This window comes from Rhinichthys klamathensis, unplaced genomic scaffold (genome assembly GCF_029890125.1).
Source record: "Rhinichthys klamathensis goyatoka isolate OS25496 unplaced genomic scaffold, OSU_Roscu_1.1 h1tg000145l_1, whole genome shotgun sequence".
Taxonomy (NCBI): domain Eukaryota; kingdom Metazoa; phylum Chordata; class Actinopteri; order Cypriniformes; family Leuciscidae; genus Rhinichthys; species Rhinichthys klamathensis.
In genome coordinates, this window is record NW_026606680.1 from 730,778 (window position 1) to 746,156 (window position 15,379).

At 41.5% G+C, this 15,379-nt stretch overlaps 1 protein-coding gene across 1 annotated transcript in view; it reads left to right on the plus strand.

Moving 5' to 3' along the window:
• Positions 1-15,379, plus strand: part of emilin2b (elastin microfibril interfacer 2b) — a 33,146-nt gene extending 17,767 nt beyond the window's left edge. Inside the window, exons 5-9 of the mRNA XM_056257846.1 lie at positions 12,516-12,692; positions 12,806-12,853; positions 13,879-13,914; positions 13,997-14,128; positions 14,928-15,379. Of these exons, the coding sequence (XP_056113821.1) occupies positions 12,516-12,692; positions 12,806-12,853; positions 13,879-13,914; positions 13,997-14,128; positions 14,928-15,244 (710 nt within the window). The 3' untranslated portion in view covers positions 15,245-15,379. The remainder of the gene's footprint in view (positions 1-12,515; positions 12,693-12,805; positions 12,854-13,878; positions 13,915-13,996; positions 14,129-14,927) is intronic.

The following is a 15,379-nucleotide window of genomic DNA, read 5'->3' on the forward strand; positions in this document are numbered from 1 at the left end:
CTAAATTGTAATTTTGCAGACTAGTTTATCCAAAGAAGCAGTGCAGTATTTGCATGGGCAATTGTACTTGAAGGACTTGGAGTTTCAGGAGCCTATTTCTATTGGAAAATTGATGGAGGGTATTTAAAATGAGACAAAGACATCAGTAGGGACTTGAAATTGTCCTTCTCCACCATAATATGCAAGACCGAAGGGCTGAACAACTAGTTTACATGATCAATTTCAAATGCAGCAGTTCACAAGACAAGTAAACATAGACCATGTAAAAAAATGATTGAAAAAGGCTGCAGGTGAAAAAAAGAAAGTTCTTAATGAAATGGACAGTACAAAAATCCACACAAAGCACATTTTTGGAACCACAACTAACTAAAGGTGATGATACACAGGGCAACTTTCTGAGCAATGTTGCTGGGCAATCTTGCCGAGCGATTGTTGCTTGGGCACTTTCCCATTGAAAATGGGCAATACATTTCTATCTGGATAATTTAGATCAGTCGTGGGCCCTGTGTCTCATCTGGTTGCCTGTTGACGGCAACATTGCCCATCAACATTGCTCAAAAAGTTGCCCTGTGTATCATCACCATAAAACTGTAAGTCTTCAATAGTGTAGAAAAGCAAAGACAGTAGTGAGCTGCAACAGACAGACACAGCAGTGTCAAGTCGGAAGTCATTATCCTACTTGTAGTCAGAGGTTCCTTAAGTCAGAGGTTAAGGAATTATTAGAAATTGATGTGAATTTTTGTAACCAATAAAAATTAAACCAACCATTTTTTTATTTTAAATGAAGATAGGACTGTTTTTGTTTTTATGTACCATTTTACATAATCTATTCTACACCATTATTCCTAATTCTTAATGTTAGTACTCATTTTTCCAGGTTAATCTTTCAAACATTATTCAAGAAAACTATAACTATATACTAAAACTAAGTCTATATGCATCAGATTTTCCTGCATTAAACTTTCTGGTTGATGCATTGGCGATGGTTAGCAACAAATGAGAACTTTTTTTTAAAAAAAGCCTTTTTTTATAGCATTTTAACTGTCCCTTGATTATAAATATTTATTTGGTCTTCCAGAGCTGTGGAATATTTGTATATTTGCTCTTGACATGCTACAGCCAAAATCCGTTTTGACTCAATAAATCAAAGTAAATTAGTGTACAATTTCCAGATTGACTTTTTCGGTAACTACACCACATCTATTGTTCCCTTTCGAGGGAACTCGCGATGCGTCACTTGACGCTTTGGGAACGCCCCCAGCGTGAATGCGTCTGAGCATCAATGTCAACTAGTCCAATGGAAAGAATGAGCGTCACGGGCGGGTGACGTCATGACCAGGAAGGCATAAGAGCACATCCGGTGAAACGCGGCATTAGCTTCTGTGTCTCAGCAAGCGATCTGTGTTACTCTGTCTCTGTCTATTTATTGTTGTCTGTTCGATATTATTGGGAAGAGTTATGGCGAAACAACTTTACAAACTCTGTGCTTCTCCCTGCCCGCGTTATTTAACGGGTGGGGACACACACGAGCTTTGTGTAGTTTGTTTGGGAGTGGAGCATGCGGTATCAGCCTCCGAGGGGGCTGATTGCAACATTGTGAGAAGCTTTCGCTTCGCATGCTCCACTCCCGCCTGTCACTTTTCGAGGAAAGTGGCCAGGCTCGCGATCCTCGGGGTGCAGGACACGCGTCTGCCGAGGCAGCGCGAAGAATGCATTCCTGTGGATCGCGAATAGGATCTCGTTACGGGTTTGGAGACAGGTCCGCGGATCTTATCTCCTCCCTTTCCACGAGGGATCCAGTGCTCTCTCTCCGGTCTCGGAAGCCCGCGCTGCGGTCTCTTCCGCCCGGGGAGAGAAATCAATGCTTCAGTGCTCTACCTCCGAGGAGGTAGATGTGCTGGGCATTGAAAGTGTACACAATCATGGGGGAAGTGGATTTGCCATCTCTTCCCCAGCGTATGAGAATTATATATAGCCTATATATATATATATATATGATAGTTTATATATTATATATAAAATAAAGTGTATATATATAAAGAATGTATATAAAAAAATATATATATATATAATAATAAGCTGGTGGAGGTGTTTACTGAGGCTGTAGATGAATTAAATATTTAATGGCCAGCAGAAATAAGGGGGCACTCGTCCTTAAAATAAATTGAACGAGTTTCCTTCCCTCTATTTTTCCACCTCCATCACGGGGCCTTCCATTTTTCCCGATCTGCACAGCGAGCTGTCTAGATCATGGAAAAAGCCTTACTCATTTTTTAGCCCCACATTCATGTATGTTCAGATATTTGGGGGTTAAGAGAGAATGGCTATGGGGCAATACCCCGGGTAGAACAGACACTTGCGAGCTATGTCTCCCGGTTCAGTATCGTCCCTGAAGGCGTCGGCTTCTCTCACTAAACCATTAAAGAAAACTATTTTTTAATCTAGTGGGAAAAGCATATATGACAGTGGGTCTAGCACGAGCCTGCTTGCACACTATAGCAGTGCTGCAAGCATATCAGGCTGACCTGCTGTGGTATTTGGACAGAAGTGAGGGAGTTTGGCCCGATGGGGTTTGAGAACTCCGTCGGGCCTCAGATTTATCTCTCAGGGATGGCAGCCAAAGAAATGTGGTCACTGAGAGACACCTCTGGCTCAATTTGATGGGAATCATGGAGAAAGATACAAGATAATCTCTCCCTCGCTATGTCCAACCCACTGGGGCTGCTGGGCGTGAGCAGCTCCAGCCGGCTAGTTTCTCATACACAACACAGCAGCCAAAGCCTTCAAAGCAGAAGCCGGATCCGAGGACCGTTCTTCATGCTGAGAAGGCTGCGGCTCAAAAGAAAAGGTCTGGCGCCACGGCGTCAGACCGGTGAGGGCAGCCCCAACCGGGGTGGAATGGTGTACACCTCATTATACGGTGCCCTTTCCATCTCTGTGCCCTCAGGGGACCGTTCTGCCAACCCCGCCACCCTTGGTGCTTCGGGGCGCAGCGTTCTCCAGCGAGCTTCTGGCGCAGCGTCAACTCGACATTGCGTCGGACTCGCGCCCTCTGAGGGGGGTTCGAAAACAGTCAGTTCGGGTGGTTCCTGCCAGTATGTTTCAGGTCCCCGAACTGGCTGTCTTTATTACACCAGAGGCCAGCCTCGAGGGGCTGGTTCCCTTGGTAGATTTTCTGGCAGCGCGGAAGCTACTGCCAAATATATCTCTATGGGTAATGGTAATCTCTCTGGTAATGGAGCAAGGGGTAAAGGCCCTGTTAGCAAAGAAAGCTATAGAGCAGGTGTACTCACCCGACATTGCGTCGGGTCTTTACAGTCGTTATCTCATTGTTCCAAAAAAGGATGGAGAGCAGCGTCACATACTAGATCTTCGTCTGTTGGAGTGTTTGGTGCTGGAACTCAAGTCCAAGATGCTGACACTCAAACAGATCGTGACTCAAATCAGATCCGAGGACTGGTTTGTCACGATAGATCTAAAAGACGTATACTTCCATATCTCCATCCTCCCTCAGCACAGGAGGTTCCTGAGGTTTTCTTTGGGGCAAAGAACACCAGTATCAGGCACTTCCTTTCGGTCTAGCTCTATCACCCCGCACGTTCACGAAGTGTATAGACGCAGCTCTGGCCCCGCCAGGCTGCAGTGTATACGCATTCTGAATTGCATAGATGACTGGCTGATTCTAGCGGAATCAGAACAGTTAGCGGTTCGGCACCGAGGTGTCGTTCTCGCTCATATGCAGATGTTGGGGTTGAGGCTCAATGCCAAGAAGAGTGTGCTTTCTCCAGTACAGAGAACCACTTTCCTTGGTGTGGTATGGGATTCAGTGACGATGCGGGCCACTCTGTCGCCCGTTCGTGTAGCTGCTATCCTAACAGCCACAAAAGAGCTGAGACTAGGCCAGTCACGCACTGTAAAACAGTTCGAGAGACTGTTGGGTCTTGTGGCAGTAGCGTCCAACGGGATACCTTTTGGCCTGCTGTACATGAGACCTTTGCAGTGGTGGCGCAGGACCAGATGGTTCTCCCCGAGGGGAAACCCACTTCGTATGATCAAGATCACGCGGCCGTGCCTTCGTGCCTTGGTTATATGGAGGAAACACTGGTTCTTAACCCAGGGTTCGGTGTTGGGAGCTCTTTGCCATCGAGTTGCTATCTCGACAGATGCTTCCCTCACCGGCTGGGGAGCGGTATTGGAAGGCCGCTCAGCTCAGGGCTTGGGAGGAGTCATCATCTCGCTTGGCACATGAATTGCCTAGAGATGATGGTCGTCTTCAATGCGTTGAGACATCTCCTCCCAGACCTGAGGGGCCATCATGTGTTGTTCTGAAACAGTGACTGTTAGGCCTCAGGGCAGCAGCGTTCAATGTGATACCCTTTGACCTGCTGTACGTGAGACCTTTACAGTGGTGGCTCAGGACCAGAGGGTTCTCCCTGAGGGGAAACCCACTCCGTACGATCAAGATCACGCGGCAGTATCCCCGCGCCTTGGTTATATGGAGGAAACTCTGGTTCTTGACCCACAGACAACACGTTGGTGGCCTATTATTTTGGTCCCTCAGGAAATTACGCTGTCTGAGGGCAGTGTATATTCCAGGGGGGCCAGAATATTGGAGCAGACACCCTGTCGAGGCAGGGGCTGAGGCCAGGGGACTCCACCCCGAGGCGGTGGAGCAAATATGGGAGTTTTATGGCCAGGCAGAAGTGGATTTGTTCTCGTCTCAGCATACGACGCACTGTCCACTCTGGTTATCCCTCACTCAACCAGTCCCCACGGGGCTGGTTGCTATGGTGCAGACGTGGCTGAGGCTACGTCTACGCATTTCCCCCTGTTGCTCTGCTCCCAGGAGTTCTGGAGTGATTCCGCCAGGATGGAATAAGCCTATTTAGTAGCACCACCCTGGCCGAGCTGAATTTGGTTTGCGGACCTAATTTTTCTCCTCGACGGACCTCCCTTGGAGGTCCCGATCAGGAGAGACCTTCCGTCTCAGGCAGGGGATGCAATATTGCACCCCCGGCAGGGGATTTGGAAACTGTGGGTTTGGCCTCTGAGGGGGCCCAACTCATAGAGAGTGGTCTCTCAACCGAGGTTGTTGAGACCATTCTAAGCTCCAGTGCTCCCGCTACGAGGAAACTATATTCACTATTTCGAGAGTTTTTCACTTCTTGGTGTTACCAGCGTCAGTGGGATCCGGTTAACTGTTCAGTAAACACAGTATTCGAGTTTCTGCAAGAACGCTTTGTATCAGGTCTATGTCCTTCCACGCTTAAGGTATACGTGGCGGCCATTGCGGCTTTCCACGCCCTGGTGGGTAGTACATTTTTGGGTCGAGACCCCCTGATCACTCGTTTCCTTCGTGGCACTTTGAGGCTGAGGCCTGCAACTTGCACTAGGGTGCTGGCTTGGGACCTTGCAATAGTTCTAGAAGGCCTATCTGGGGCTCCCTTCGAGCCCTTAGATTTGGTCTCAGAGAAGTTCCTTTCTTTTAAGACTATTTTCTGCTAGCTATTTCGTCCCTATTAGAGTCAGACCTTCAGGCCCTTTCGGTCCCCACCTGCCTTGAGTGCACCGGGGATGGCCAAGGCATTCTTACCCGAAATATGGATATGTTCCAAAGGTGCCTACCATTATTCCGAGGCCTATTGTGCTGCAGGTTTCTGTCCTCCTTTTACATCTGCGGACCAGGAAAGGCTGAACCTCTTGTGTCCAGTGCGAGCACTGGATACTTATGTTCATCGGACATCTTCAATGAGGAAGTCCGACCAGTTATTTATTTGCTTTGGATCACCTAAGAAGGGTCTTCCTGCTTCTAAACAGACGGTTAGTAAGTGGATAGTTGAGGCTATTTCACTTGCATACGAGTACTCTGACCAGCCGTGTCCTTTGGTGGTCAGAGCTCACTCTACGAGGGGTATGGCGGCCTCTAAAGCCTTATTATTTGGAGTTTCTCTTCAAGACGTATGTGATGCGGCAGGCTGGTCCTCACCGCTCACGTTCGTCAGGTTTTACAGTTTGGACCTGGATGCTGCCCCAGGTTCTCAGGTGCTTAGTGCTTAGTTCCAACAGACTAACACTCAGGTACTTGGAATTCTGGCGTTTTGGGTATTCTCGTTCCCAAAGCGTCAAGTGACGCATCGCGAGTTCCCTCGAAAGGGAACGTCTCAGGTTACTACTGTAACCATAGTTCCCTGAGAAAGGGAACGAGACGATGCGTCACCCTGCCATACTTCCTGCATCCCTGTGATCGGCTTGCTTCGACTTTTTGAAGCTAATGCCGCGTTTCACCGGATGTGCTCTTATGCCTTCCTGGTCATGACGTCACCCGCCCGTGACGCTCATTCTTTCCATTGGACTAGTTGACATTGATGCTCAGACGCATTCACGCTGGGGGCGTTCCCAAAGCGTCAAGTGACGCATCGTCTCGTTCCCTTTCTCAGGGAACTATGGTTACAGTAGTAACCTGAGACGTTTACGCAAGCAACAGCATTCAGTCTTTTTGCTGTTAAGATCTCATTCACACATAATCAGCACCAAAATATCAGTAAACTGTGTTGTCAATAATTGGAAATGACCTTTAAACACACTGCGCCCTTTTGTTCATCTCCACAAATGAGAAGCACTTTTGTTTCACTATCTGTCCAATTTAACAACTTTTGTTGACTTTCGAGTGACAGATGTTACTGTAAACGGTGTGCAGTAATCACATCATCTCCATCAGATCTTTATGATTGGCCAAAGCAGACTTCTTATACACCAACGCATCCTGACCTCGTACTTGCTCATACTGGTAATCTTGTGTTTTGTTCGCACATAGCATCAAAACAGTAAATTATTAGTAATGTTAAAACTTCTCATGCCTGAAAATTGGCCCCATTATCTAATAAAGAGGCAAAAAGTCTATGATGTCATAACACTATGATGTAATATGCAACTGTGGCCAGTTGCATAAACTGCTTAGACTAGTCTTACCAGTTAGTCATGTAGATTTTTTTTTTTTTTTTTTTTTTAATTAAGACTGGTCATAATTTATGAAACTGATCAATTACATAAACAATAGATCTGATCAATAGATTGATCTATTTTGATTTCCCCTTGGACTAGTTCTTAAGACACAAAAAAGTAGCAATGTTTATGCAACTGGCCCCTGGTCTGTTTTTGTCAGTAATACTAGTCAAAACTATATATCCCGCTGGTCTCCTTTTGGTCTTTGGAAGCTTCTGCTGTTTGAGCTCCACACTAGAAATGTAGGTTAAAGTGAACATAAGGTAGCGTTTTAGAGGGATTTCCTTTAAATGCAGAAGAATGTTTATGTATTGTGAGCAGGTAACTCCCAGGGGAAGTAGCCTAGCATTTCCCCTTTACGTTTTAATTGTACACACATGTTTCAACTGGACAGGCTTCAGAGCAATGTCTGGACTTTTATGGGATTATATTGTGTGTCTGTGCTTGTGTGAGCATGAATGTGGGCATCTGCTTCTCATTTGGTGATTTTGCGTTCGTAATTTACAAGATGTTCTGGACATATTAGTTATCTTGCAGTTTTACCTTGAAGCGTTCAGAATAATGTAGAAAAATCCAGTGGCATAAGACATAGCCACTAAGTGATTTTTAAACTTAGCTTTGTTTGAAGTAAATCCAAAGGACAAACCCAAGGGCTCTATATATAGATCCAATGGATCACGAGCCTGAATATTAGGAAATTTGTAGGACACTGTTACTGAACTACAAAAATTAAAAAGAGTACTAAAAAAAAGCAAAAGTATTTTTTTTAAGTGGATCAAATTGATTCAGTCTCTGTTGTTGAGTGAATAATATTGTCTGCTGCCTACATACAACTAAAACATTTCTTATTATCTTATGTTTACTTATGGAACAGACCCTACATTTTATCCTGTTTGAGCAGCTGGGCTATAGTAATGCACTCTTCCTTTTCAGTCACTTATTCTTCTTGACCTGTGACATTTGACCTGTGAGATGGCAGTTTCCTTTCAGCATCTCTCAAAGCTCACACATGTATTTATATAGATTTTATCTGGAGGGATTTGTGGGACTCCATTCTGGGAGAGTGGATGTTGATATAACCAGTGCATCATTTGGGGTCCCATAATGTTTTACGTTCTCTCCCTGTATTTTTCCTTTTTGTTAAGATGATTTATATTATATACTGATATCAAAGGGTGTTGTTTGGCAGTTAAAAAAAAACCCATCTCTCTCTTAAATGTTAAATTTTTTAATTCAAATGTTGCTTTATTTGCAGATTATTAGTGGTAGTTTATGATAAACATTTTGTAAGTTTTATATTCTAATCCCTGAACACATGCAGACACACTTTTGGCAGACATTATTGCGTTATTCAGTCTGAGGGTGGCGTTTTAATGCTCACCCGCATAGAATGCTATCTTAAAATTGCCTTCGTGTATTTAGTGCCTCCGAATGTTGAATGTTGCATTAGAATGTTGACTTAAAATAGTCTAGAAAATCAGAAAAATATTTGTTTCAGAATGCTGAACACATTTATAATGTATTATTGATTCAGTTTATATGGAGGTCTTAGTTTTGGGTGAATATTTTGGTGAGGCACTGCCCCAAGTGCCCTTACAAATGCGACATTTACATTTAATCATTTAGAAGACACTTTTATCCAAAACGACTTATAAATGAGGAGAACAATAGAAGCAATCAAACCAACAACAATGCAACAATATGGAAGTGCTGTGTGACTAGTTCCAGTTAGTCTTTTTATAGATATAAAGAACAGTAAGTGTTCGTATGGGTCAAGTGTTGATGAAAAGATGCGTCTTCAGTCGTTTTTGAAAATGGCTAAAGAAGACTCAGCAGCTCGGAGTTTAATTCGGCAGGTCATTCCACCTGCATGGAACAGTTAATCTCAAGGGATTTTGTGCCTTTTTGGGTTGGCACCACAAGTCGACCTTCACTGGCATAACGACAGCTTCTGGAGGGCACATATAGGTCTGAAGTAGTGAGTTTAGGTATAGGGGTGCAGAGCCAGTGGTTGTTCTGTAGGTTTACACCAGTGCCTTGAATTTGAAGCAGCTGGCAATTGGCAACCAGTGCAATTTTATGAGGAGAGGTGTGTCGTGCACTCTCCTCGGCTTTCTTACATTTTCTTTGAGGGTTATGTTTAGGGGTGTTGTTAGGGAACAGAAAATATGATTAACTCAGTATAAAAACCACTACGCATTATGGAAAGTCCTTGAAATAAAAGGAGTACCAACGTGTGTGTGTGTGTGTTTCAGCACAGAGTTTTTTTTTTGTGTATAAGTCACTGCTATGAAGTTGATGTGTCAGAGATCTGTCACTGGATGAGATCATGTGAACAAGCGGGTGTGACATGTAAAGCTGCTCCCTCTCTATTTCCCTCTTTGTTAGGGAGCAACTAACTGGAAGTAGTGTATAGCTTTACACTGCAACTTGTTGGAAACAACATGGAAGAGTTATATTAAAATGACTGTATTTAAATCACGCTGCTTTACGTACAAGCAAGATACTTCAAGGCAGCGCTTCAGTGGTTCAATAAAGCTTACCTTCCAAAGTAGCTTTCCACATGAGCTGTAAAATAACCAAAAATGACAACAGAAATAACATTTGAGTTGCAGCAATTTAATTCATAGTAATTCACAGTATCAGTGCAGCAACTCCCAAAATGTCTTGTGCATCATAATATACATTTTTGTTCACTGTTAACCAGTTAGCTCTCAGCTGAACTTATTTCAGGGCTTCTAACAATGCGGTCTAGTGGCCGAACGTTGGCACTATTAGTTCATTCTTAGCCAAAAGATACTTTGTTTCATACATTGCCATTCGTATGTTGATTGTTGCCCAAGCACCTTATCTTTAGAAATGTTTCTCATTAGAAAAAAATACCCTTTTTTTACTGTGGCCTTCAGGACTTTTCTACGTTAAATATCTGTGTGCATAAAGGTACACAAGCAGTAGCTAAAGAGACCTTAACTAGACACACTGAGCACAATGTTGGACTAATTGCGGTTCTTTGAACATAAAGTATTTGGTGAGAAATACACAAAAAAACACCTGGACTCTGAGGCAGTTACACCAGTACCTTTAAGGTAAATCAGTTTACTTGACAGCTATCTTGGTAACACCTCCATACAGCTGTTTTTAAAGTAGGCTAAATACAAGGCATACTGCTCCTATCTTCTTAAATGGGTAAAGACATAAATCTCCAAAACTATTTGTCAGAAATTCAGTTGGGCCTTTCGAAACAGTGGTGTCAAAAGCTTTAGTTTCTTTCACTTAAATCAAATATTAATAATAACGAGCAGTCCTCACCACCATACAAACCATCATATACATTGACATTTATAATTATTGTATTATTAAGATTACACAGAACTGTTTAAGTTTATGAAGATGTAAAACTTTTTAGGTGATTCCTCAGCCACAGCCTGTTTTATTTTAGGTGCAATAAATACTATTAAAGTGTGAGATTTTAACCTGATCTGACAATCCTTTCGCATGAATGGAGGAGCACGCTTCTGTGATTTATTAAATTTAAGATTTATCTGATGCAGCATTTCATTTGCACAGAGCGAAATCCACAGAGCCGTCTCTGATATTAGATTATTATCGCTGCTTTTTCTGTTTCTATTGGCTTTTATGCAAATCTTAGCGCATAATTTAACATCAAGTCACTTTTACTTTCCTAGTTAATTTGTGTCTTTACACAGCTGAGATGCATTGAGAATCATTTCGGAGTCAGATTGTTTCACTTAATTAAAAAGAATTCTAAAGAGAGCCAGATGTTGATTACACTGGTCTACAGCCAAAATGCTTCTGAAATAAATGTAGTCAAACTGTACTAATTCTGGGCCGCTGAGAACGAAAATGATGCTTAAAATTGTTGATTGGTTTTCGAGATATGCAATTGGTTCAGTATGCATTGTATACATGAACCTTGGCTTGGCTCCTCTTGGGTGGAGGATAAGTGAGTAATAAAGGCATGGGATCTTAATTTAAACCAGAAATGACTAAAATACATCTTTGACTTGATGAATAACTCAATGAATGGATTTGGAAGGATGCAATCTGAATCTAATTATTCTGATCATCATGTTATTCCTTAAAGACATGGATGATGACTAAACGAAGCTTGCATCACTCTGCTGAACAAATTGCCCTATATCAGCACTAGAAATCATACAGCAGGGGTGCAAAGCTCAATTCCTGGAGGGCCACGGCCCTGCTCCAACACACATACCTGAAGTTTTCAAATAAGGCTACGTCCCGGAATCCGGATACATTTGAACACTGAGTTTTCATTTCAAAACGCTCTCCGTCCACACTAGCGTTTTCAAGTGTTTTCCAAAGGATTCTCATCCACCCTTAAACGTCGGAAAATGCTGAATTGACCGTACAGTGCATGCATACAGTAAAACCTTATAAAAGCTCACTGAGATGATACAGATGAAACATCATAAAGTCATCACGCTATTCTTCTGGCAGGATCATTTTATTTAGCAAAATATCTCACCATGCTGCTTTCATGTTTTGCAGCTGGACAGCAATTGCGAGTAAATTTCATGTTTGCAGGACTGTGATATGAAGAGTGTACAAACTAACATATCTTTAGCAACAGTGTGAAAGTGAATAGCACATAACAGGAACAAAACGGGTATAAACATAGATACCTATTGGTCAAACATGCGTCATCGCATTCAAATACCTCAGTTTTTACAGTCCACACTACAATGCCGTTTTCAAATTTATCCACTTTGGAGAGCGTTTTCAAAAAGTGTCGTTTTCACGGACAAAAACGCAGTCTCAGTGTGGATGGAAGGCCAAAATGGAGAGAAAAAGATGAGCTTTCAAACGAAAATGTCAAAGTGTGGACAAGCCTTAAGGACTTGATGAGCTGGATAAGGTGTGTTTAATTAGGGTTGAAGCTAAACTCTGCAGAGCTGTGGCCAGAGATGGTTTTATTATTGGGAGATACAAGGGTCTCTGGCTCTACCATTGGAGAAAGCGTAATGGCTAATTTGGATCACGTGTGCCTTGAAAACCAATCCCATTACAGCCTGGACGTCATTGAATTTCGTGCAACTCTCAATCACTGTTTTTGAGTACCACAGAAATGAATGAGAAGTGCCGTTAGCTGAATCATACCCGTCACACATTTGTCCTCCGTGACTTCTCTTAAAAAACTTTTTTTTTCTTTTTTTTTGCTAACCTTGCAGGCTTGCCTCCAAATGGCTTTGCTGTGGCCCTTCAGGAACTGAGTTTTGCACCCCCGTCATACAGTGTCGTGCCCTCTTATTTGTCAGTGTTTGATTTTGCAAAGGGACACATTTCTGTTTAGCCAAAGTGAGCAGAGATGTTTTTTACTTGTGTGAAGAGTGCAGATAATTTCAAATGGAGCCCATCTATGCTTGCAGACTATTGCAGACGACTTCTACAAAATTGTTGTCCAGTCACACCTGTTAACTGTCAGGCATTCTTTATTTCTTCTTAGCCATCACTCTTCTACCTCTCTCCAGGTGTTCCTGAAGGTACAGCAGCTGTAAAAGTTTCCATAGTGGGATCTCAACCACTCCCATCACTGTCTGCCATGGCGTCTGGGGAAGAAGGGCCTCGAGTGACCAAAATCTCATCTCGCACCCCTCAGGGGATCAATGGGAGCGGGACATCCATTACTGGCTATGCAGGAGCACCAGGTAATTGTGTTCACATATGTGTGTGTTTATGTATTGCAAATGTTTGAGTTCTATTACAAAGCTGTTTACAGAAAACTGCTGTCTCACAGTATTTGTTGTATTGTTCTTGACAGGTTATCCTCCCCTTCCTGCTGCTGCCCTCAGTCCTGATTCTGTTTCTGGTATTCAACACTCTATTGTAGCTGAACACAGTGTTGGGGAATTACTAAATAAACGAAACTCAATTAAATTGGCTGCAATTGCCAATTATTAGAGTTTGAGCTTTTTGATACACGGGAGCACTTTACATTAAGGTTTCAATTTGTTATAATTTGTTTACTACGCGTTAGTAAACTAACAAGGAACAATACTTCTGCAGCATCTATTAACCTTAGTTAATGTTAATTTCTATATTTACTAATCTGTTAACATTAGTTAATTGCACTCTGAAATAACATGACGAAACAATGGACAATTGTATTTTTACTACCTAATATTAACAAAGTCCCATAAATGCTGTAAAAAATATTCACTAATGCATTAACTAATGCTAACAAACAAGACCTTGTTGTGAAGATTGTAAATATATATATACATTTTTTGTAACATTTTTTTTTAAAAACATTACTCACAGAAATGGATACATTTGAATCTGGGGAAATAGTATAATGATTTCAATGAGTGATTAAAAAAAAGAGTTGAAACGTTCTGCCAAAAGTTTTTCAGTTGAAGTAGGTGAACTTTCTTTTCTGTGATCCACTGGTCTTTAAGCTCATGAAATCACCAGATCCAGTGGGGTGTATGAGATTCCATGTGTGTGGTCAGTTTTTGGGGTGTATATTTATTGGTTAACCAATGCTATCATCCTAAATGAGATTATTCTCACATAGTCATTAGTCATTCTCACTCTTTAGTCATTGATTTTGAGACAAATAGCTCAAAAATTCTTAAAAATTTTATTTAGAAAAATATGTTGATTTTTATTGCTACATTTTGCAACTTGCAGTGTAGCACTACTACTAGTAGTGAAGCTAACTGGTAGTTACTTTTTCAATACAGTAGCTTGGCTGTAGTTCTATGAAACTGTACCTTGCCATAATTTAAAGCAGCTTCCCCAACACTAGATGAACATTCAAAATATGTGGTTATAAAACTGAACAGGATATTTACAGGATATTTACAATATGCCGTATTTCCATATCTACAGCACAGATTCCACTGAAGACCATTCAAATGGCCACAGGTAACTAAACTTCACATGTATTTTACAGCGCTGTATTGTCCATAAGTGAGGGGAAAGTGAGTATGTGTGTGTGTTTATGCAGGAGAAGGGCGAGTAATGACCTATGTGTCGTTTTCGGCTGGTCTGACACTTGTGCCATTTCCTGGAGAAATCGGTATCATCCGATTCAACAATGTTCTGTTAAATGATGGAAGACACTACGATCCACAAACAGGTACACAGTTTTAAAATCATGCTTTTTTATTATCCATTTATGGGGTTTGCTAAAGTCGCTCTTGTGAATAAAAGCACTTAATTCTATTGATTGTGCACTTGTAATAAAGTAAATATAAAAGTTTACTTTCATGACTATCTTTCTTAACATACTTAAGTACACTCTTAAGAGTGCACTTTGTAATAATGACAAATTAAAAGTTTTATTTTAAAATACATTTTAAATAACTGCTTTAATAATCTTTTGTATACTTTTTTGATTTAATGACTAACATACTAAAGCACAAGTACTTTATTATAATTTTAACTGTACATCTAAAGTTAATATATTTTAAATGTACTAAATTGACACTTCCTCATTACAAATGTGTAATTACAAATGTTATGCAAAATTAAAATTACATGACATGCGGGTTTTAAAAGAAATGAAATGATAAAGTATATTTTAGCTTATCACAAATGCTTGTCAGTATATTCGGCAGTTCACAAACCATATTCAAAGACAATAGAAGTAATAATGAAATGACATATAAAGATGTTAAAAAGCACTCTACGGTTCAGCTAGCTGCATGTAATATAAATGTTAACTAACATGCAATTAAGTGAATGAAATCTACATTCAATTTACACTGAAATATATTATTTTAAAGCGTATTATTTCTCTAGTACTCTTTAAAAGTGTGCTATACTTGTCTTTAGAAAATGTACAAATGTAGATTGTCTTCACACACAACAACAACAGTAGCAATCTACATACATCTAGTATGCCTTTGCTGTAATCTGAATCTTTATTTTCACAGGTGTGTTCACTGCGCCCATGGACGGACGATATCTTCTCAGCGCTGTCTTAACTGCTCCAGCAGGAGAAAGAGTCGAGGCCTTTCTCTCAGTAGCCAATCGCAACATCCAGAAGCTTTACACCGCTGGGACGGGGAGCAGAGGCTCTGAGGACTGTGTCTGTGGTGGGTCGGTCACTGCAAGTCTTGCTCTTCATTTGAAGCGGGGCCAGAGGACGGCACTTGTGCTCACATCAGGAAGGCTGGCGATTTCAGCATCCAGTGAAATTCTGTCTTCGTTCAGCGGAGTTCTGCTTTACCCAACGGTAGCCAAGCGATAGTCGATAGCAAACATTAAAGGGGTCATGAACTGCATTGTTTTATAATGTTTCATGTGGTGCATTTATAATGTTAGTATGATTTTTACATCAAAAAATTGTCAAAATTTAGAAATAAAAGGCATTTAACTACCCTGA